The sequence below is a fragment of the Arachis duranensis genome, chromosome 9 (assembly GCF_000817695.3).
Source record: "Arachis duranensis cultivar V14167 chromosome 9, aradu.V14167.gnm2.J7QH, whole genome shotgun sequence".
Taxonomy (NCBI): Eukaryota; Viridiplantae; Streptophyta; class Magnoliopsida; order Fabales; family Fabaceae; genus Arachis; species Arachis duranensis.
Window position 1 is genome coordinate 6,508,450 of NC_029780.3, and position 22,401 is coordinate 6,530,850.

The window sequence follows — 22,401 nt, forward strand, 5'->3', positions numbered from 1 at the left end:
TCCTTCCCATCCTTCAGAAGTTGGAAAAAAGATAAAAACATACACTTCGTTTTTACTTTTTAATATATGTTTTTTTCTCTTTTTGTCATTCATGAAAAAAAAAAGGAAAAACTAAACCAACTCTACGGGTCTTCTACACATCTACGGCGCAATTTTTAAACCAACTCTACGGGTCTTGTGTTGCAGTAAGTTCGTGTAGCAAAAATGCGAGATACCAAGTGATGAAACAGAAGGTGTGAACTGAGAAAGCACATCAATTATCAAACAATTGTGAAAAAAAAAATAACTAAATAAGAAAATTGAAAAGGAAAGGGCAATGTAGTTTCGTTTACTTTTACATGGATCTTGCTAGTAAGTCGTCCTTCCAGGTCAACAGAAACCGGATGAGAAAATTAAAAGAAAGCTCAACGAAAAACAAATTAAACCTGTATTCAAGGCACAGCCAATTTTAGAAGTTAGAACGGTTAATTATTTCTTAATGCAATGGAACTGAAAATGAGGTTGGTGTTTGTGATGGTTATTATTCTAGCAAAGAAAGGAGCCGCAGCCGCAGCTAACCTAGCCCTTCCTGGCTGCACTGAAACATGTGGGGATGTTTCAATTCCATACCCGTTCGGTATAGGAGTTTCATCAATCACCAGTAAAAGCTGTTTCTTGCAGCAAAACTTGGAACTTGTCTGCAAAGACTCAACTTTGTATCTCAGAGGCGCGGACCTCAAAATATGGAACATCTCCCTCAAAGGTCAACTGGACGTGCCGGCTTTGATTTCAAAGGTATGTAGAGATGATCACAACAGAAGAAGGAAGCATGGAAGCGAAGCCAGGCTTCCGATAGAAAGCCGGGGGGCGTTCGTGATTTCTAAGGAAGAAAATAGCTTCGTAAGTGTAGGGTGTGACACTTACGGGTTCATCAACACTATTCATGGCAGCGTAGAAAGCACAGCAGGGTGCTTGACAAGGTGCAATAGCATGGGTGATATGCAAAACGATGGGACTTGTACGGGGATAGGGTGTTGTAAGGTGGATATTCCTCCTCTTGCAATGAAGAACAATAACATCAGCATAGAGGCGAATAGCTTCTCCAATTTCAACACATCATGGGGATTCAACAACTGCAGCTACTCCTTTATAGCCAAAAAGGGTGGCTACAGATTTTCAGTGAGTCATTTGATGAAGGGGGTAGCGTTAGAGGGGGTTCCCATGGTTGTTGATTGGAGCGTTGGGGAATACGGTTGTGAAGTTTCCCGCAAGGACTTGTCTGGGTATGTATGCAGGGGTAATAGCAGTTGCGAGGATTCCAAGACTGGATATGGCTACCAATGCACATGTAACAAAGGCTTTGAGGGAAACCCCTACCATCCCGAAGGTTGCCGAGGTACTTACTAGCTATTGTTTTGTTTTTAGCCCTTAGTTAATTATTATTATTTAAAAATATAGGGTAAAAAACTTAATTGAGCCAAGGAGAGCTCATTTTTACGGAAATCAGCCAAATCAAAGTTTGATACCTCAATCCATCAGAACTCATTTTTATATAATTCGAATCAATAGGATTCAAATTAGGTTTCCATGTAATTCGAGTTGAATCAATTCGAATTACTTCCAAAATATTTTCCAATGTAATTCGAATCAATAAGATTCGAATTATCAAACAAAATTCCTTTGTAATTCGAAACGAGTAGGTTCGAATTATAATAGTGTAGTTCGAAATAAATCAATTCGAATTACATTGAGAACGACACATGAGTGGGGTTCGAATCATATTGATTCAAATTAGTAGGGCTTTGTGAACATGAGTAATTCGAATCTAGTTGATTCGAATTACAAGGGTTTCGGCTATATAAGGAGTTGGAACCAAGTTTATTCGAATCACTTTGTCATTCTCATACCCCACCAAATTCCAGAGAAAACGACCAACATTCGGACCGAGTAAGACAAGGGAGGCATATTCAGGGGATGGGGGACGATCCGGGGAGGCTTTATCGTTTGGATGGAGTTACTCATATCGTCGGGGTGATCAACGACGAGGTTAGTGGTTTATGATGTTGCGCTGTTGATAGTGTTTTTTGTTAGTGGTTTATGGTAGTGATTGATGAAAGCAGTTTGTGACAGTGGTATTTGATAGTGGTTTTTTTTTGTAATGGTTTATGTAACATTTAGTGGTTTAGGATAGTGGTTTAGGATAGTGGTGTAGGCAAGTGGTTTTTGTTAATGGTTTTTTTATAGCGGTTTATGTTAGTGTTAGCGGTTTAAGGTAGTAGTTTAGGCCAGTGGTTTTTGTTAGTGTTTTTTTTTATTGTGTTTTGTTAGCGGTTTAAGGATTGAATTGACACACTCTGATATATTGGTCGTCATGTGACCAAATCTCCGGCCCTCATCACAGTACTGTGTCCACAACGAGTACTCAATTCGGTTCGCCCAGTCACACATTGCCGGATTCTCAGAGCGCATGATGTCGAACCAATAGTCAAACTCCACCTCAGTCTTCGCATATGCGGCGTTCACAAGAAGCCTCCGGGCATCTTTGCCCTTGAAGGTGAGGGCGAAATTCGCTGCAACGTGTCGAATGCAGAATGCCCGGTATGCAGACGGAGGTAGCCATCCCCCATCAGGTGCTTCAAGTGCTGCCTTGATGCCGTTATGCCTATCTGAAATAACTAACAGACCCGGCTGAGGTGTCACGTGCTGACGGAGGTGGGAGAGAAAGAAGGACCATGACTCAGCATTCTCACCCTCAACTAGTGCGAATACCACAGGGAGTATGTTGGAATTCCCGTCCTGTGCAATCGCCACGAGCAACGTTCCCCCATACTTGCCATATAGATGGGTGCCGTCAATACTCACCAACGGCTTGCAATGACGAAATGCTTCGATACAAGGGGGAAAAGTCCAGAACATCCTATGAAAATAAGCCTGAGACTCATCCACCTGTCCACCAACTCGAACAGGGCAGGTCCTGAGGACTGCTACAGTGCCAGGCATAGTCAACTGAACTCCTAAGACCCACCGAGGGAGCTCGTTGTACGACTCATCCCAGTCCCCGTAGATGATTGCTACCGCCTTCTGCTTGGCCATCCACACCCTCCGGTATGTAGGCCTGAAGCCAAAGTGTGCTGCCGTTGCATTTAGAATCACCTTGATGTTGACGGATGCGTCAGCCCTAACCATTGGCATGATGAATGTCGCTATCACGTGGTAGTCCAAGCTCCTATGGTCGCTGGAGATGGAGGTGGCGAGATAGGTATGCAGCCCGTTGTACCGCTTGACTTCCCAAATGCCCTTGCGCTGTCGGAGGCTCAGCCTAATCAACCATGTGCACCCATTCCCAAACTCAGAACACTTTCCCACGTACCGGCAATAGTCAGACTCAACCACCTTGTACTGTACCCCTCGGCGGATGCTATACGTCTTGACACTCAACAGCGCCTCGTCTTTATCCTGGAACTGTTGACCAACCTGGAACTCTGTTATACCGGCAGACCCGTCGGTATCTCTAGCGCCAAATCCAGCTAGCTGCCCAAGATGTCCGTCCTGCCTCATGGCATCCAGATCCAAAGATGAAAAATGGGGTGGGTACTGATTGGTGCCAGAACTAGAACCACCAGTAGGCCTTATCGGATCACTCGCTCCAACATCATCACCGCTTTCATCAGCGATAATATCCGGCTCGACTTCATCATCATCTGGATCATCACACAATGCCTCGCCAACACCAGTCGGAGGAGGACACTGTACTTCAGTCGGATGATGTTCATCATATCCAACCTCGTCTCCAACATTGCCAGTGAGATCAACAGCAAACGATGGGGAGGCGGCAGGTTGGACCGCTGCCTCATACACTGGAACGGAGGAAGAAGCAACCACAGGTCTCGAGCTCGAACCGGCCGCCGTGGCTATAGTGTTGGCATTCCGGTTCGACCCACCAGAGCTAGATACCACGTCGACGAACTTAGCCAACAGCTCCGGTGTCCTCACCTCCGGAAACTGCCTACGAGAAAGAAACATGACCTGCAAGTCCTCATCACTCCCGATCGTGAAACAATCATACTTCACTGTATCGTGGAGCACCGTGATTAGAATGCGGTAGAAAAACTTCTTAACTCTCTTCACTCCTTCCAGACCAAGTTTGCCAAGCACAGAGCTCGCGAGACCATCGTAACTGGTGGCGGGGCTCATGATAATACATAGAGGATCCTTATCCGTGAACTTCACCCCAGACCGAGTTTTTCTCTTAATCGATCCTCTGTGGTGTACTAGCACTAGAAAACTATCCTCACTAGTCATCTCACCTTTTTGTTGAGCACAACATGAGTTCACAGCATATATATAGAGCTCTGCTTCCCACTAATTCGAATCAACTCCATTATCGCACCATATATATATAATTCGAATTAACTAAATTCGAATTATCCTGTGTACGTAATTCGAGTCAATATGTCTCGAACTATACCTAGCGTCACACTTTCAAAGTAATTCGAATTGATTTTGTTCGAATTATTATTCTCTAATTCGAAACTACTTGTTTCGAATTACTTGGATTGCATTAGTTCATGTAATTCGAGTTTACTCAATTCGAACTACATTCAAGTTTAATTCGAATCATATAGATTCGAATTATATGAAAATTTCGTTTTGGTTGAATGCTGTATCGAAATTCATTTTGGCGGATTTAGGTTAAGCTTCTCCTCACATGACTTAATAACGTTTTTTACCCAAAAATATAAGACAAAATATTATTAAATTATTAGACTGAAAAAAATTTAATTAACAATTAAGTAATGCTTAAAAACAATAAATTGTGTTGTCTTATAATATTTCTCATTTATAAATCCTAACAATCAATTATTATTTATTATCCAAAATTATATAAATAATTTTAAGTATTTTTATTAAAATAATTAATTATTAATTTTTTAACAAAATAGTTAAAAATATCATAATAAAATAATTTATTTTTTTAAAAAATAATATAATCAAATATTTTTCATAAATATCAAATATTTGTTTATATAAGGTGATTGATTAGTAATTAATTTTTAGTATTTATATATAATTTGGCTGAATTTTAGGTAATTTATTATGGATAGGTCGTGCTAGCTTTTACAAATTTCCTTAAGATTAAATTTGGAGTATTATACTAGTATTAGTTAGAATTTATGATTAACATTTTTCGGTTTGGTTTATATATTTACTACTATTTTTTTCTTATTGAAAGTAGATAAATAAAACAAAGAAGTAGCATGTCAACTGAATATATTATATATATAATTAATATTAATATAATTTATGTTTCTAGCTTTCTGCACAATAATCAAAGTCGAGGTATAACTATGGTCGCTGGCGAGATAAGAATCTTTTCTCTTCAATTCTGATATGGTCATCATTAATACGAGTTATAACTCGGCCTCATAACCGTTATCAATACGTGCTATAGTTCGTTATTATCCGTTACTATTCGGATTTTATGAGTCATAGTTCGGTGACATCAATATTCCTATCATAACTAACATCCCAAACGGTATGATAAGGTCGGTTACATTATCAATTATTTCGAAAACCGACGATTTATTGCCAAGGACGCAACGGACGAGGAATTCATCATATAAAGGGAGGTAAAACATTTCTTTTCCACTAAGTTCGAATTAGATAAAATACTGACTTAAGCATTGGAGTGCCTTTGCAGGTACACTCCTCCCCCCTCTTTATTGCTCGTGCTCTCATACCGCGGTGTAAGGAAAAAGCTCAAAATCAAGAGTTGGACGATTCAGCCTTCGAGTATATAGCTCGGTAGAACACCAGATTGTTGAAGCCGACTTATTCTACAGGCAAGATCAATTGGCGCCCACCGTGGGGCCGAGAAAATCGATTCTTTCTTTTGGTCCCATTGCCCTCTCTTACACTCATGGCTGACGTACCACCTCCTTCACTATCTGAGCTCATGCGGATGGTGGCTGAGCTACAATAAGCTAATCAACGAATGGCCGAGGAAAACCAAATAATGGCTGCCCAGATCGCTGAACTAAACCATGCTCGGATCGAACACAATGACCCTCATCACCAACAACCAGAAGATGATGAGCATCATTCCCAGCCCTCTCATGTTTCAGAAACTATCCGAGCCGAGGAGGTTCAACCTGAAGATGAGAAGGAAGAGTCCGACGAACTTATAGGACCCTTCACAGAAGAAGTAATGAACTTCCAATTGCCGAAGAGATTCACCCTGCCACTAACCCTCACCCCTTATGATGGACTCGGAGACCCAAAGAAATTCCTCAAAAAGTTTCGATCAATAATGATCGTCAACGGTGCATCAGATACTATTTTATGTCGTTGTTTTCCAAATTATTTAGACAGTCCTGCACTTGATTGGTTGTGTGCTTTGCCTGCAGGTTCTATCTCGCGATGTCAACAGATGGCGAAGCTATTTGAAGAACACTTTGCCGGGTCTGCGATCTACCTGCACGACTCCGCAAAATATTCAACAAACGATCGATATGGCAAACTAAACATTATCAGCCTCATCTTCTGCGTCACCATCATCCCCGATTAACTGCCCATCACGAACGATCTTTCCGGGGTCCATGCCAGACAGATCAAATTCTGGTGCCAAAAACTTCACCTGTAACCTTGCTCTTTCAAACCCTTCCACGAAAGAATCAAGGATTTCATCGGCCTTTTTCTTCTCCATATCCTTAAATTGAGCAGTAACCTCAATTAGGCGAGCCTGAATGCTCGCCAGATCACTCTCCTTTTTCTTCAAGTCCTCGACATCTCTATCATAACTTTCTTTTGTCTCCTTCAACAACTTCTCGGTATCAATTAACCGAGTCTGAAGCTCGGCAGCAACAGCTTTGCTCTTGCTCAACTCCTCTTTTAACAAAGAAACCTCCCCCTTTTCTATTGAAACCTTCTTATACTTCAACTATTGGCTACGCCCAAGACTGGCAAGACGCAAGCCAACAACCTAAATACAAAAATAATATAACAAGTTCATACACTTTCCGAAACAAACCAAAAAAGTAAACAAGGTCGGATACTACCTGCATGTACTGACCAATCGCCATATCACCAACTTTTTTTGCAAGAGACACATCAGCCGAGGATTGGCAATACTCGTCAACCACAGCCATATAAGGATACTCCTTCTCCCACACAGAAAAGCACTCATTATGTTCGGAAATTTCATGAAGTTTTTTATGATTACCCATAAAGGCCTGTATTTCTTCCAAAGAGACTCCGTGTTCCTTTTCATCAGAATTCTCGGACAACTCCACCACATCAGACTTTCTCTTTTTAAAATCACCTTTGTCCGACCTCGAGGAGGTTGAGTAACCTCTCCAATCCCAACTACTTTTTCAGCATTAGAGGACAACACCTCCTTCTCCAAATTCTTATTCTTAAAACGCGACCTCAGAGACGCAGCTGAAACACCCGGATATTTGCCACCTACAAAAAACAGAACATGTTAGATATCCAGAGAAGAATAATACAAACATCAGAGAAAAACCCCCAAAACTCACCCAAATACTCTAAAACAGCATATTTATCCTCCTCCCACTTTAGCAACTCATACATCGAAATTAGATTTCCACGATCAATATTTTCCATCAGGAACTCAATCAAACAAACATTTCTCGGAGATATCACCTCCGGTCCGAGTATATTTCGAGGTTCCGAGCACCAATACAGCGGAAACTTCTCAGCCAAGTTCTCATCAATGAAAAAAGGGAAATCTTTTTCCAAACCTCTAACTTTGAAAAATATCTCCTTAAAATCTTTAAAAGAGGATTTATAGAGCTTGAAAATTCCGAAACCTGGGGTACTATTAAAGTTTATCCAACCCCCCTTCCACACCCCTTTGGCTTGAAATAAGGAAAAGAATAGAGCAACAGATGGGACTTCTTCAAGAAATTCCATCAGAATTTCAAACGATCGAAGGAACGCCCACCCATTTGGATGAAGCTGTGATGGTGCACAGTTCAACTGCCTCAAAATCTGACACTCAAACTTTGTAGAAGGCAACCTCACTCTCAGCTCTTCAAGAACACAACTGTGCATGTAGAAAAACTCAAACCCCCTTCCCCGATGGTAGACCCTATCATCAACACTGCATGGCAACAACTCAACTTGAACTCCAGAACTAACCCTTACTACCTTAATTACATCAACCTCTTTCACAGCAGCCTCATCAGAGAACAACGAAACACGAGACTTTACATCCTCCCCTACCCAATCATAAGACCAATCTATCTTATCCTTTTTCTCCTTTCCAAACCCCATCAACCCACAAAAACCATAACAGAAACAAAGAAAGAAAAGAGAAGGCAGAGAAGAATGAAGAAACAAATCAGAAACAAAGAGACAAAACCATACCTCTCTTACTCATTCTTCACAACGAACCAGAAAATCAAACACCAAAAATAGACAGCTAAAAATCCAAACATCAGAGTTAATAACCCCAAAAAAGTTCCAAATGATAAAATCCACTCCCAAAGTCATGTCAAACGGTGACAACCACATTGGAAACCAACATCAATTTAATGCAAACATTACTATTTCTCTCTCCTCAATAACCAATGGACACGACTCCCCACGATAACCAAAATAAACCGCCTTTAATGAAGTATGTTGAACTGGGGGCTCACTCATTAACCCACTCGACCGAGTTATAACTCATCACAAAGCTCAACCTGCTTCATTAAAAAACTCCCCTCAGGCTAAGCTTGGGGCTGTGATATGGTCGTCATTAATACGAGTTATAACTCGGCCTCATAACCGTTATCAATACGTGCTATAGCTCGTTATTATCCGTTACTATTCGGATTTTATGAGTCATAGCTCGGTGACATCAATATTCCTATCATAACCGACATCCCAAACGGTATGATAAGGTCGGTTACATTATCAATCATTTCGGAAACCGACGATTTATTGCCAAGGACGCAACAGACGAGGAATTCATCATATAAAGGGAGGTAAAACATTTCTTTTCCACTAAGTTCGAATTAGATAAAATACTGACTTAAGCATTGGAGTGCCTTTGCAGGTACACTCCTCCCCCTCTTTATTGCTCGTGCTCTCATACCGCGGTGTAAGAAAAAAGCTCAGACTCAAGAGTTGGACGTTCAGCCTCTGAGTATATAACTCGGTAGAACACCAGATTGTTGAAGCCGACTTATTCTACAGGCAAGATCAAATCCTAATGACAAAATATACATTAGCTGCTCAAGAAACATCAGAGAGGATATATACTTGAAAAGATATTCCTATACTAAATTCAGAAAAATAGTAAGAGAGAATAAAAATGATACCAGTCTTTTTTTTGGCTCTAACCTTTATCAGGTTACCTTACGTTTTTATATAGAGTCATACCTATCTTTATGTAAGTAGATTTTCTACTATTTGAGATCCAAAGTATGAAAACAATTTTTTATAAGAATCTCGTACGTAGTGGGTGAACGATTATTTTGACTTGTTCTAGTTGGTGACAAAATTATTACACAGGACCGATCATATAACTTCAATAAACTTAACCTGTGTCTCTCGGACAAACAGGTCAAATTTGGGGGTTATATAATTTAGTCTGTGTTCTTTATAATTTGGCCACCAATTAGAACAAGTCAAACACAGTTCATCCACTATGTACGAAATCTTCGCAAAAAATAATTTTCATACCTGAAATCTTAGATAGTAAAAAACCTACTCATATAAGTACATGTATGACTCTATATAAGAACTTAAGATAATTTGACAAAAATAAAAAACTAAAAGAAGATTGATATAATTTTGTTGTACTCTTTTTTATTATTTTTCTGACTTGAGAGTTAGAATATCTTTTCACGTATCTATCTCCAATAATATTCTTCAAGTAGCCGATATATTATACCTCGTCATTATGATAGAATAAGAAAGATTTTTATCTGATCGGCGACCAGAGTTATACCTCGTCTTTGGTTATTGTGCAGGAATAACTTATATTTTTTCACTTATACTATTGGAGTAAAAAAATATGATTTGATAAAGAATTTAAAATATTTCCAAGACAAATTTTTTTTATTAATAAAAAAATTCAAAGACAAATAAAATTTATTATTTTTGATTGATATTTTTAATTATTATTAGCCAAATTTTTTAATTTAACAATTCAAAAATATATTTTTAAACAACATTTAATATTTTTAAATATTATTAACAAAAAACAATAAATTCTGTTAACTGTTTAACCTTCTTTCTTCATTAATATTGTATTAAGAAACAAGTTCTAATTAATCACTAAAATTGTATTCAAATAGCAATAAATGTGAGTTATACAATTCCGTTATATTTGTTAAAAATACTAAAACTAATAATCATCATGTATTTATGTATAAATATATATTATTTAATTTATTTTTAATATATATTTTATCTTAATATTTTATTTTAGTTTACATTTATATGGTTATTGGTATGTGAATCCAGTTGGCAATGTGAGTATGTGACTATGAATGGTATGGGAATAAACTCAATAAAGGTTTTGGACTTTATCTTTAATTATCAATAATATACTAATCTCTTTTAGAATGAGGACATCAGCATAGTGAAAAAGTAAAAAATTGATTGTTTTGAATTAAAATTATAACACCTTACTACGCAGAGTTTTACGCTTAAGTCATAGAATAGAGGTAGTGTAGTGTTATAGACCTCTAAACAACAAAATAAATACATAATAGAAAAAAGAATAATATACTAGGAGCTTTGAAATGAAATGGGTAAGCAAAAATCACAAAATGAAAAGCGCAACGCTTAAAAGAAAGGATTACTTGCGTGCTAAGAAACCTAATCGGGAAATGATAAAGATAAGTAAAAGAGTCTATGAAATCAATGGTGAGAGATCACACTTTATTCTTTAAAGTGAAATTTAAACTTTAGAGGATCCAAATCCTATATATATATATAAGTATCCCCAAAATACACTAAAATACCATAAATAAATCCTATCTCTCCTTCAACCTCTAAGAGGAGTAACATACACAAGTTACTTGGAGAGTAAGCTAGTTACATTTGTACATATATACAAACAGAAACCAAAATACACCCAAGAACTATTTCGCTTCGGGGATCCAGACGCCTAGCGAGGAGCCTCTTGACTTGCATCTGAAAAAACAACAACACAGTATGGAATGAGAACCAGAGGTTCTCAGCATGGTAAAAGTGCCACGCGTATAATAAATAAGGTCCTGAGAATGCCGTAGGCAATCCTAGAACTCCGTTATTCAATTATCCAACTTAATTACTAAACAGATACCATAAACAGGGGTAGGTATTCTAAATCTACCTAACTTACTCAATTTCAATCCTATCCTAGCACCAAATCATTTCTCCATTTTCTCTATCCCTCCATCATTCATAATGCAACAGAAACAAACAACCAAATAAGTTCACACACAAGTAATGAGCAGATAGTACAAGTAGCAAGTATAACAGGTAATAGGTGGTATATACAATTAGACAAATCCAGGAAATGCATAGCAATCAAAACAAACAAATGCATATGATGCATGCCTGTCCTATGGCTGATGGAGCCCATCCGTCGGTTATCCAGCCAACCCGACAAGTCCGAAAACCTTAGACTGTCCCCCATCGCGTATCCCCAAGAGTCTATGCATAGAGTTCACATTCATTCATCATATAATCACTCAATGGGGGCTATCCATACCCGAGAATTTATATGTGCCCGGTCACCCTTATGACGTAGGGTCGATAGAGTATCGAGATTCAACCTAGAACACCTAGTGGCGAGCCACGATTTTTACCCAAGACAACTCGTATCTCAGATATCATTATTCATAAGCCATGGCAAATTCATCATCAATACATCATCAATTATCAAGCCTTAGCGTTAAACTTCGTTAACATACTTATTTCTTTCATAAAAGCCAACATTTACAACTTTCTTCACCCTTAAGATATTTTGTTTTCCTAGCTTCTTTTATCCATTGGACCTAAAACAATACTTTAAGCCTTAAGGGAAGAAAATGGAGGTTTAGAAGTGGAAAATTGGTGTAAAAACAGTCAAAACTGGTTTTTGCAGCAGGCAGCATCCACGCGTACGCGTGGAGCATACATCAAGTCACGCGTGGAGCGTACATCAAGTCACGCGTACGCGTGAGTCATGCGTACGCATGAATATGAACCCACGCGTACGCATGCTTCTCGCGCATGCGTCGCCAAATTCCACACCACGCGTATGTGTGGATGGGCGTTTTTTTTTAAAAGTGGGCAGAATGCCCAGAATGCATACTGCAACCAGTTTTGCCACCATGAAACACCGCTTTATACACCAAACTTGCAACGTCCATAACTTTCTCTACAAAATTTCGTTTTTCACAAAATTGATATCAATCAAAAGCTCATAGAATCATCTTTTATTTGTAACAAATCATAACTCAATCCGAAATTTATGGAGTAAATTATGGACGCCCAAAGTTCATCAAAATCACTTTTTATCAAAACACTTCCAAACCTCATTTTCACCACATTCATAAATCCTTATCTCTAAAACATGCATTTTGCTAACATATCCAATTCCAACTTATCAAAAACTACTTCAAGCTACTTTTAACCAATCCAATGAGTCATATCCTCAACTTTGCATTAGCATACATCATATATACTTATATGAGCAACCTTCACATAAACCATTCTATTAATGCAATTATCAACCCTCACACACATTATTCCATTAACACATTTATCAACCCTTCATACATTAATCTATCAACTCATATATCCACTCATTATTAACAAATACCAACCATAATCCATCAATATATATCAACACCAACACAACCCATCATAAGCAAGTCCAAGAGCATAAAATCAATAACCTCAATACCTCATAATCCCAATATATATTCATCATCAATTTATTCCAACAACATTACAAAACTATTCATAAAATGCACTAACAAATTCAACTTATCATATGGTTCCTCTAACCGAAGTTTTCACAACACCGTAAATATTAAACGTACGAAACTTAAACCATACCTTGACCGATCACTTAGCTTCATCCAAGGCAGCCTCACAACACAAAACACAGCCCCTCCAAGCTCAATTAAAACAGCCACAAACCAAGCTTTGATCCCCAACAAGCCTCCAAATACTCCCAATTCAATTCCAAAGCATATATACCCACTTAATCTACACCTAATACATATACATGTTCTAATTTTAGTTTTTCTACTATAAATACAAGATTGAGCTAGGGTTAGGATGTCCTTACCATACCCATATGCTCAATAGCTTGAGCCCATAATTTCCGGAAACTAACTTGAGCTTAAAATACAAAATTGGACAAGATTTCACTATAGGATTTCAATTTCACCAAAGAAAGGAGAATAGAGATTCTGAATCAAATATGAGGCTTACCAGTGAAATTGATCAGATAGAAAGGTAGAGCTCAACGCGTTGAGTGCGTGGCCGCGAACGGTGCGGCGATCGGAGCCTGGACGGAGGAGTTATGGTGGATTAAAGGTTGTGAGGGTTTGAGATCTCCTCTCCCCTTTCCCCCAATTCTGCTGGCTTCGTTGGATGCAAATGAAAGAGAAGAAGCTGCTGCTTTTTTTTAATTATGGGTCCGGTTGGACCCACAGGTCCGGTTTGGGTCCCAATTCAACCGGTTCGGTCTTTCCGATCCAATTTTGGGTCAAATTTTTGAAATTGGTATCAAAATTCTTGTTTTGACGAATTCTATCATATTTTGATATTAGTTTTGCATTTTTAGTTTTCCTAATTAAAATTCAATTATTAACTAATTATTTACCAATTTTAGCGGGGTTTACAAAAATAGTAAGAATTCCACAAGATAATAGATAATAATTTTTTGGTGACTCATAATAGATAATAATTTAATAGTATTAATCTTTTATTTTATTAAAAAAAACTATTTTCTTATTTAGATAATTTTTTTCCATAAAAAATGTGCAAGGAAACAAATTAGTCCAAGGTAATTCGAGGTTAATTAGCTTTTTAGCATAGTTGTCAAAATCGAACCGGTCAAATTACTGGTTTACTGGTTTACTGGTTCAATCGATAAGTTAATGGTTCAACCGGTAAAACCGCTCTCACATAAATAAAAAATATAAAATAGTCAAAAATTTAAAATTAAATTTTGAAATACATATTTTTACTAACATTTTAAAAACAGTTAAGTCAAATTCTATAAATAACTAATACAAGGATAAACATATAATTAGTTCATACTACTATATAGTATCTTAATTAGATACAATAAGAATAACAATTTATGAATTATATCCAAAGAATAATTTCAAGGTCTAAATATTTTTATATAATTAAATAATTATATAAATTTATTTTTTTCAGAATAAGTAATTTTTATTTTATTTTTTTATTTTAAAATTAATTAATTTGTACTTCAATTAAAAAATGAGTTAAGTATTTCCATGTTTATATATATATATGTATTAACTAGAAAGAATTGATATATATATTTTAAAAAGCATTCAAAAGGCTAAAGAAATGGGTTAGTGCAGTGGACCGGTCCGGTTTTTACAACTATGCTTTTTAGGATAGTGATTGACGGATTAAGTAATTGTAAAATATGAATTAATTTAATAAATCAATTATGAAATTTTTTTTTTTGGCGGCAACTAATACCAACTAAAAGAACATAAATCCAAAAAACATTGGTCTCAAGAAAATGATGGATTGGAAGTTGCACTATCGTGGGGATATAAGGCAATCTTAAACAGTAGTTAAATGATGGGGCGCAAACTTCAAAATGCTTTCTGCCCATTCATTATTTGCAATTGAAAAAACAGTGACATATCATGTAAGTCCAACACAAAATGAATTGAAAATCGGGAAATAGACGAATATGGACATGGTCTGGTCAGCATTATTGGGATGCCATTAGCAAAATGTAAAGGAATTTGGTATTTAAATTGCAATAAGGGCAATAGAATAAATATCTCAGAAATGCTTTTAACCAATCCATAACCATAATTGATTTTGAGAAAAGGGGATAGATGATTTAATCATTGTCATTTATAAGAGAGAGCATACTTTGGTTAGACATGTTACCTATGAATACGTTGGTCGTATTAGGATGACTATGTTAATTATGTTAAGAGATCAAGTTTATGACTAAGTTTTCATCTTTATTTGGTTAAGTTTGTTACTGGTTAGAGATAAAAAAAAAATTGCCTCAAGTTTTCATCTTAACAATTAATCTTGCATTTCTAGTCTCATATATCATTATATATAAATTTTTTTATTATTGTATCTTTATATAAGCATGTAAAAAATGGGAGTTGCAATTGTTGGGGCTGATGGTTGGTTATCTAGTTAGCTGAATTACCAGACTTCCCAAGATAGCAATTCTGTTGAAGTAGTTAAGCTGTTTAGTTAGTTAAGTTACTGCAGGCAGTGTTTAATTTAACTCTAGTTAGCCTAACCAAACTCTATAGTTAGCTTAACAGATTTCTAACCTCATGTATATAAACCAATTAGATACAGTTTGTTAGTTTAGTTGAGATGAACCACACTAATAGAATTCATCATTTCAGTTTTCACATGCTTTCTCTCTTCTCTGCTTTTCTCTTCTTTCCCATCTATCTTCTTTCTTTCTTGTCACACCCTCACCAAATCTCAATCACGAGCTGAGTTTCAACAGCAATATTCACTCCCTACTTTAAATGAATTTATAATGAATTATGGTGCACCACCCCTGCAGATGTTGAAGAATGCAAGAACTATAACACCCATAACTGCATTAGTGAAAATCATTGCCGTGAAACTGAAGGGTCATTCGAGTGCTTTTGTCCTGCTGGGGAATCTGGAGATGGAAAAAGGGAAGGTAAAGGATGCCATCCAAGTGTTGTACGCACGAGGGTTGCAATAACTGGTAAGCAGTTAAGCATTATTAATAATGCGACAATTTGTAGAACTATCTAAATTTATTAATTATCATCTTATTTTTGTAAAATTAAATATCTAAATATTATAATAAAAAATTTAAAAAATAAATAAATAAATCAACTCAAATATCTAAAAAATTAATATTTAAAATATCTATAATATTTAATAACTATAATTATTTAAAAATTATATTCTAACAACTTGTAAAGCCAATAAATAAATCATTGTAATGCTTATTGTAATCAACTAACAAACATAACAAGTCTTATTAGCCTTTGTACTTTTTGCTTAGCTTAACTCATAAATAATATAACTATCAATTTTCTTAAACTATTCATCTAAATTACTCTTTCATCAAAACTATCATTTGTGTTCTTACTACACAATTCAAGTATAATACACTAAACCAACATCAAATTATTTCATAAAACTAACAATAGTACCAGAGCTATATATGTTCGACTATCTATTAGGTATAAATTTTTTTTTCTAACCTATCAACTATACATATCCACCACATTATAACCTACTCAAATAAATTTCTCTATAATCATGACTATCTCAACTATAAATATTCCCATACTCATATTATCAGAAGATAATTATGAGAACTGACATTCTCAAATGAAAATATTTCTACACGTATAAGACTTGTGAGATGTTGTCCATGAAAGTTCACTATGCCAGAGAATCAAGCAACACTTTCCGCTGCAAAAAAGAAGAAATTGAAAGAAAAACAACAAAAAAATTATATTGCTTTATACTTCTTCTAACAAGTTGTAACGAAACAATTTTCTCAAGAATAAGAGGAATATCGTCAGCTAAAGAAGTATAAAAAAAATTGAAGCAATAGTTCAGAGGTAATACAAAAATATGCACAATCCTCCTCTAATCTCTAAGAAAATAATATACAAATATAAAAATGAAAATACTGATAAAATAAAAAGTTACAATACAAAATTAATGAGTTTAGTAATTGAAACGAAAGCTTACGAAGATGACTTGTCTAATAAAAAGATAGTGAAAAAAAAATACTTATTAGTTTGTGAAGGTTATAGAAGGCTTAGAAAAAGGAGTTGAATCTATGGTCTTCTTTTACTTTAATAAATTAAGCCTTTAATACCAAACTTCAAACTTGATTTCTGTTTGACCTGTGCAGCGAAATATTTAAAAGACAATTTCGTTTTGTCTCATAAATTTTAGAAAACAGAATGGCAAAAGAAAGGAAGAAGTTGACATATTCATGTATCTTGATTCAGTTGCCTTGTATATACACCGATTTTCTAGGACTCATACAATCCTATTTGGACACACAAGTTTTTACCTAAACTTGAATTGGTTATGCTAATACTTAAACTCTTTATATTAAGTGCTTACCCAACTTAGTAAGGAATACCACACAGGTACTTGACACAAGATAGAAAATACAACCAAAAGAAATATGAAATCATTATTGACTTTTCTCTCAAGTGTTTCACTCTTAGACTTTTTCTCAATTTCTCTCTTTCAGCATTTTTCCTCTCAAAGAAAATATAGAAAGATATACATTGAAATTGAAATACAAAATAGTAAAACATGAATAAAATGATGATTATGCAGCTTTGACTCTATGAATTGAACCCATCTTCTGAATTCATAACCTTATTCTTCATCTTGGCGGAGTGCTTTTTTTAGTGTAGGTACAATAATTCTAAAACTTCAAACACAGTAGTGAGGTTTCACACAGCTCTCTTTCTCTCGGGTTTTTTCTCTCCTTGAGTCCCAACCAGGAATATTTTTTCCTTTGTGCATTGTGTTGAGTCACAGTTAAGGTTTCTCTCAAGTGAACTTCTTGGACCTTGAGCTTGTATAGTTTATCACTTCTCTTTCTTCAATCAACCCCTAAATTAGGGATTTCAATTTTTGAAATATTTGTTTGACCAAAGACAACACGATAGCAGATGTGAGCTTATTCAATGATAATCCCAAATTCAAACTATCGAAAATGTGGTTTGACTCCAAGTAACTTTTCAAGCCATTGATTCACAGCAGTGGAAATCAGAAACCACTTTCTCTATTTATCTCAAGTTGGCGTTGCAGAAAAGTGAAGAAGAAGTGAAGAAATTAACTTGCATATAAATGGAAATAAATCACCTTTATCCTCTAATTTAGCTTAACTTGCTTTGATTAAGGCGATTAGATATTTACTTTCTTGATTTACTTTTCTCTTTCTTTCTTCTCTAGTGAATAAACCAAAATGAAGAAGCTTTCTCTCTCTTTCTTCTTGAATCTGACCGAAGAAAGTTTTGTGAACGTTGGTTTTGGTTGGCTTCAACTTGGATGAATCAATCTGCGCTTGAATTGACTTGACTTTCCATTCAATCCAAATGATTTCTTTATTTCATTTCTTTTGGACTTTGTTTGTGGATCAAAAAACTCACCATTACCTTTGTTTCTTGGTTCCATTGGTTTGGGCTAGTTGCTTCTTTAATTTTTGGTTTGCAACACTAACTAAAGCAATAAAAACTAATTGGGTATTTAACCCATTAAATCAATGTTTGTCATCATTATTTAAATTAGTTATGTTTTTAACTCGACAGTTTGCCTTCCAAATTTGATTCTAAAGTGTTTACCATGAGAAAACTAAGGATTTATCAACACTAACACTAACAGAGTTAATAATCTCACTACACGCTTTTGAACAAAGACTAACAAGTTAAAATGATAAAGATTCAATAAAAATGCATTTTAGTGTAAGTTTAATATAAAATTTCATAATCAAAATAAAAGAGGAGAAGAAAAAAGGCAATAAAATTCTAGAAAGTCAAACACTTCTAGAAAAATAGAAAATAAAATTAAAGATAGGAAAATAATATTCTATGTAGCTTATGCAAGAAGGCCAACCACCTAGAGAAAGATTGTTGGCATAGTGTAAAACTACAGTGCCGCAATTATAAAAAGTTCGTGTATATGGAAAAAGACTACAGGATGAAAATTAACCATCGAGCCAACTTCTCTGAAACAAAGGAGAGAGAAGAATGTCTCTTATATGCATCCTCGTAAGAAGAGTGCAAGAAGAAAAATGACATATGAAATCTCGACAATGGTTGCAGTAATTACATGACAGGTGATTAAAGCTTATTCAGTGACATCAATAAATCTATTCAATTTGGCATCAGGCTTGGAGATGAAACCATCATATAGGCAAATGGTAAAGGTATAATTACCATCCACACTAAAATAAGAACTAAGAATATTCATGATATTCTGTCAGTTCTTAAACAAGCACAAATTTTACTTAGTATTGGCCAAATGATAGAAAAAGGCTGCGTATTACACTTTGAAGAAGACTCATGTACTATACGTGAAAGGAAAACTAAAAAATTTCTAGCAATTGTCAAAATGAAAAACAAGAGCTTTCCGCTAGAATAGAGTTATATCATTGAAACTACATTAAAGGCACAAGAAGATAATTTACGGTTGTGGCATCAAAAGCTTGGTCATTTTCACTTTCATGGATAAAATCTACTACACCAAAAGCAGCTAATGAGAAATCTACTAAGTATTACAGAGATAATCAACTTTAATGCTTACTTGGCAAGCAACATCGTCAACCATTTTCTTTTGGAAGAGCTTGGCGAGCCAAAAAGATGCTTGAATTAATTCACATTGACATTTTTGGTCCGATAAAAACTCCATCACTCAATAACACTAGGTACTTCATTCTCTTCATCATCAATAATTATACCAAAATGACATGAATATATTTCCTACATGAAAGATTAGAAATTTTTGGCATCTTCAAGAAGTTCAAGCAATATGTGGAGAAGCAAAGCAATAGTAGCAGTATTTCGTAATGGCAGAGAAATTGAAGACACATCCAAATAATTTAATAAATTTTGCGAAAAAGTGGGCATCAAACTCATTTCACAGTTGGATATGCTCATGAACAAAATGAATTATCTGAGAGGAAACTTAGAACTGTGATGAAGATGGTACGCTTGATTCTCAAAGAGAAAAATATGCTAACTATCTTCTGGGCAGAAACTGTATACACCGCAATATATCTATTAAATTGTTGTCCCACTAAAACAGTAGAAAATAAAACTCCAATTAAAGCATAGAGTGGGCAAAGCCTTCCACAAGTACCTAAGAGTTTTTGGATGTATATGTTATGTCTACATCCGTACACAAAAAAAAAGTTCTTTAGATAAAGTACACAATTAAAAGAATATAGTGTGCACCCTAAGAGAACTAAAAAAAAATATATACTTTAAATTTATTCTAATATTATGTTATTTTAATTATAAGTTTATTATTTTATTTTTAATCACATTTGTTGAATTAGTAAATAGATCAAAGAAACATCAAATTAGAAATTATAGACAAATTCAAGTTCAAATATGGATATTAACTTCTCAGTAACAAGTTTATTCTTTATAAACAAGTGCATCATAAATAAATTTTTTTATAAATTATTGTTAAAGTTTTAAAAGCCCGATTTTCACGCGGTTTAAATCCGGTATAATTGTGGGCCAAAAATATTTGAGTCTAGAGTCGGGTTAGGGTTTAAAAAATAAACCCGACGTATATTTAGGGTCGATTTTGAGTTAGAACAAACCCAGTTTCACATGGTCATGTACTCCCATGATTTGGAGAAGTAAACGTGTTATAAGTATTAAAAGTGAAAAGTTTAAATTTAAATTAGTTTAGTGTAAATCTGAATTTTTAACTAATCTTATACATCTATTAATCTAAATTAACTATCTAATTTTACTGTTATTTAAAATTATCTATTTTAAAAAATTCAGTGCAAATAAACATAAAGAAATTATTAATTTAAAATTTAAATGGGTTGGTTTCTCAAAAAACAATGTACTAATTTTAAATAGATAGTTTTAAATTATGTGACATATGTGATATGTGCATTAATAAGTTAGTTAAAATTCTTCGTTATTTTGAAACTGCTCATTTTTTTTATTATTTAAAATCGTCTATTTTTTTTATTATTTGAAACGTTTCATTTTTAAGAGTTTGGTCTAATTTAAGTTATTAATATTTTTTATTATTTTTAAAATTATATTTTTATATTTAAAAATATACATATTTTTTTTATATTATAAACAAGAAAATTATGAATATATCTTATTTATATATTTATAATTATCTCATTCACAGTATAAACGTAATAAATCAATGTGATGTAAATTGATAAATATCCTATAAATTATATATTTCCTTAATTAAAATAATCGGCACAATTACTTGGTTCTGTTTTTCTTTTCTTTTTTACTTGGCATGTGCTTATTACTTTCCCCTTCTAAACCATGCATAGGTTTGGGCGTTGGACTTTTGATTCTGATTTTAGGAGCTTCTTGCATATGCCTGATGTATCGGAAAAGGAAACTAATCCAATTGAAATACAAGTTCTTTGAACAAAACGGTGGTCTCGATTTACAAGAAAAGCTTTTCCATGCTAAAATCTTCACTGCAGAGCAACTTATGAAGGCCACCTGCAACTTTGATGAGAGACTAATCATTGGTACAGGACATAACAGTACGGTTTTCAAAGGAATTTTGTCCAATAATAGGGTTGTTGCTATCAAGAAGTTCAGGGAACTAGATCAGAGCCTAATCGAGGAATTCGTTGATAGGTTGGTCCTTCTAGAACAAATCAGACACAAGAATGTGGTCCCCATATTGGGTTGTTGTTTAGAGAGTGAAATTCCTTTTCTGGTTTATGAATTTTGCGATAATGCTACCCTTTTTGACAACCTACACAAGGAAGACAAGATCGAATTATCATGGAAAATTCGTCTACAGATAGCAATAGAGGTAGCTAGAGCTCTAGAGTATTTGCACTCGAGTGTCGCAATAATACCAATCATCCACGCAAATGTCACGAGTGCCAACATTCTGCTTGATGACACTAATACTGCCAAATTACTATTTGATTTTACTTCAATGTATCAAGTTGATTATTTGGACCCGGAGTATTTTCACATACGGCAATTTACCGAGAAAAGTGATGTGTATAGTTTTGGGGTTGTTCTTGCAGAATTGATAATAGGGGATAAACCAATTAATGTTGAGAATCCAAAAGGGGAATTTCCCCTTCTTGCTAAGCAGTTCATCTTAACTTTGGAAAAGAATTGCCGGCTTGATATTCTTGAAACTGGCATTGTGAATAAAGAAAATGAGGAGGAAATCATCCAAGTTGCTCTACTTGCAGCAAAGTGTTTGAGACTTCATGCAAAAGAAAGGCCTAGCATGGGAATGGTTGCAGTGGAGTTGGAGAATATAAGAGAGAAGCATCAAATCAAACGCAATTCAGACCTAAGTTTGACCAAGAGTCTTCACTTGTTTGATGATACATTTGAGCATGGCAATAGTAGCACTAGCAGTGTCCAAAACAGTGGCTACGAATCATGTACCGATTCAATGTAAGAAGTATCAATCAAAAGTTTATAGCAATGATTTCATTGGAATATTGGATCG

General features: G+C 35.1%; 1 protein-coding gene and 1 long non-coding RNA gene across 2 annotated transcripts; one reads left to right on the forward strand and one right to left on the reverse strand.

The window, feature by feature from the left end:
• Window positions 1-884: 884 nt before the first annotated feature.
• LOC107464318 (wall-associated receptor kinase 3-like) lies at window positions 885-22,390 on the forward strand. Its single transcript, XM_016083247.2, has 3 exons — window positions 885-1,375; window positions 15,740-15,910; window positions 21,239-22,390. The coding sequence occupies exons 1-3, from the start codon at window positions 970-972 to the stop codon at window positions 22,348-22,350; spliced, it is 1,689 nt and encodes a 562-aa protein (XP_015938733.2). The 5' UTR covers window positions 885-969; the 3' UTR covers window positions 22,351-22,390.
• Window positions 10,968-13,554, reverse strand: LOC127741484 (uncharacterized). Its single transcript, XR_008002658.1, has 3 exons — window positions 13,411-13,554; window positions 13,030-13,188; window positions 10,968-11,133 (listed from the first exon to the last, which is right to left on the reverse strand). It is a non-coding gene; the product is annotated as an uncharacterized LOC127741484 (long non-coding RNA).
• Window positions 22,391-22,401: the final 11 nt, after the last annotated feature.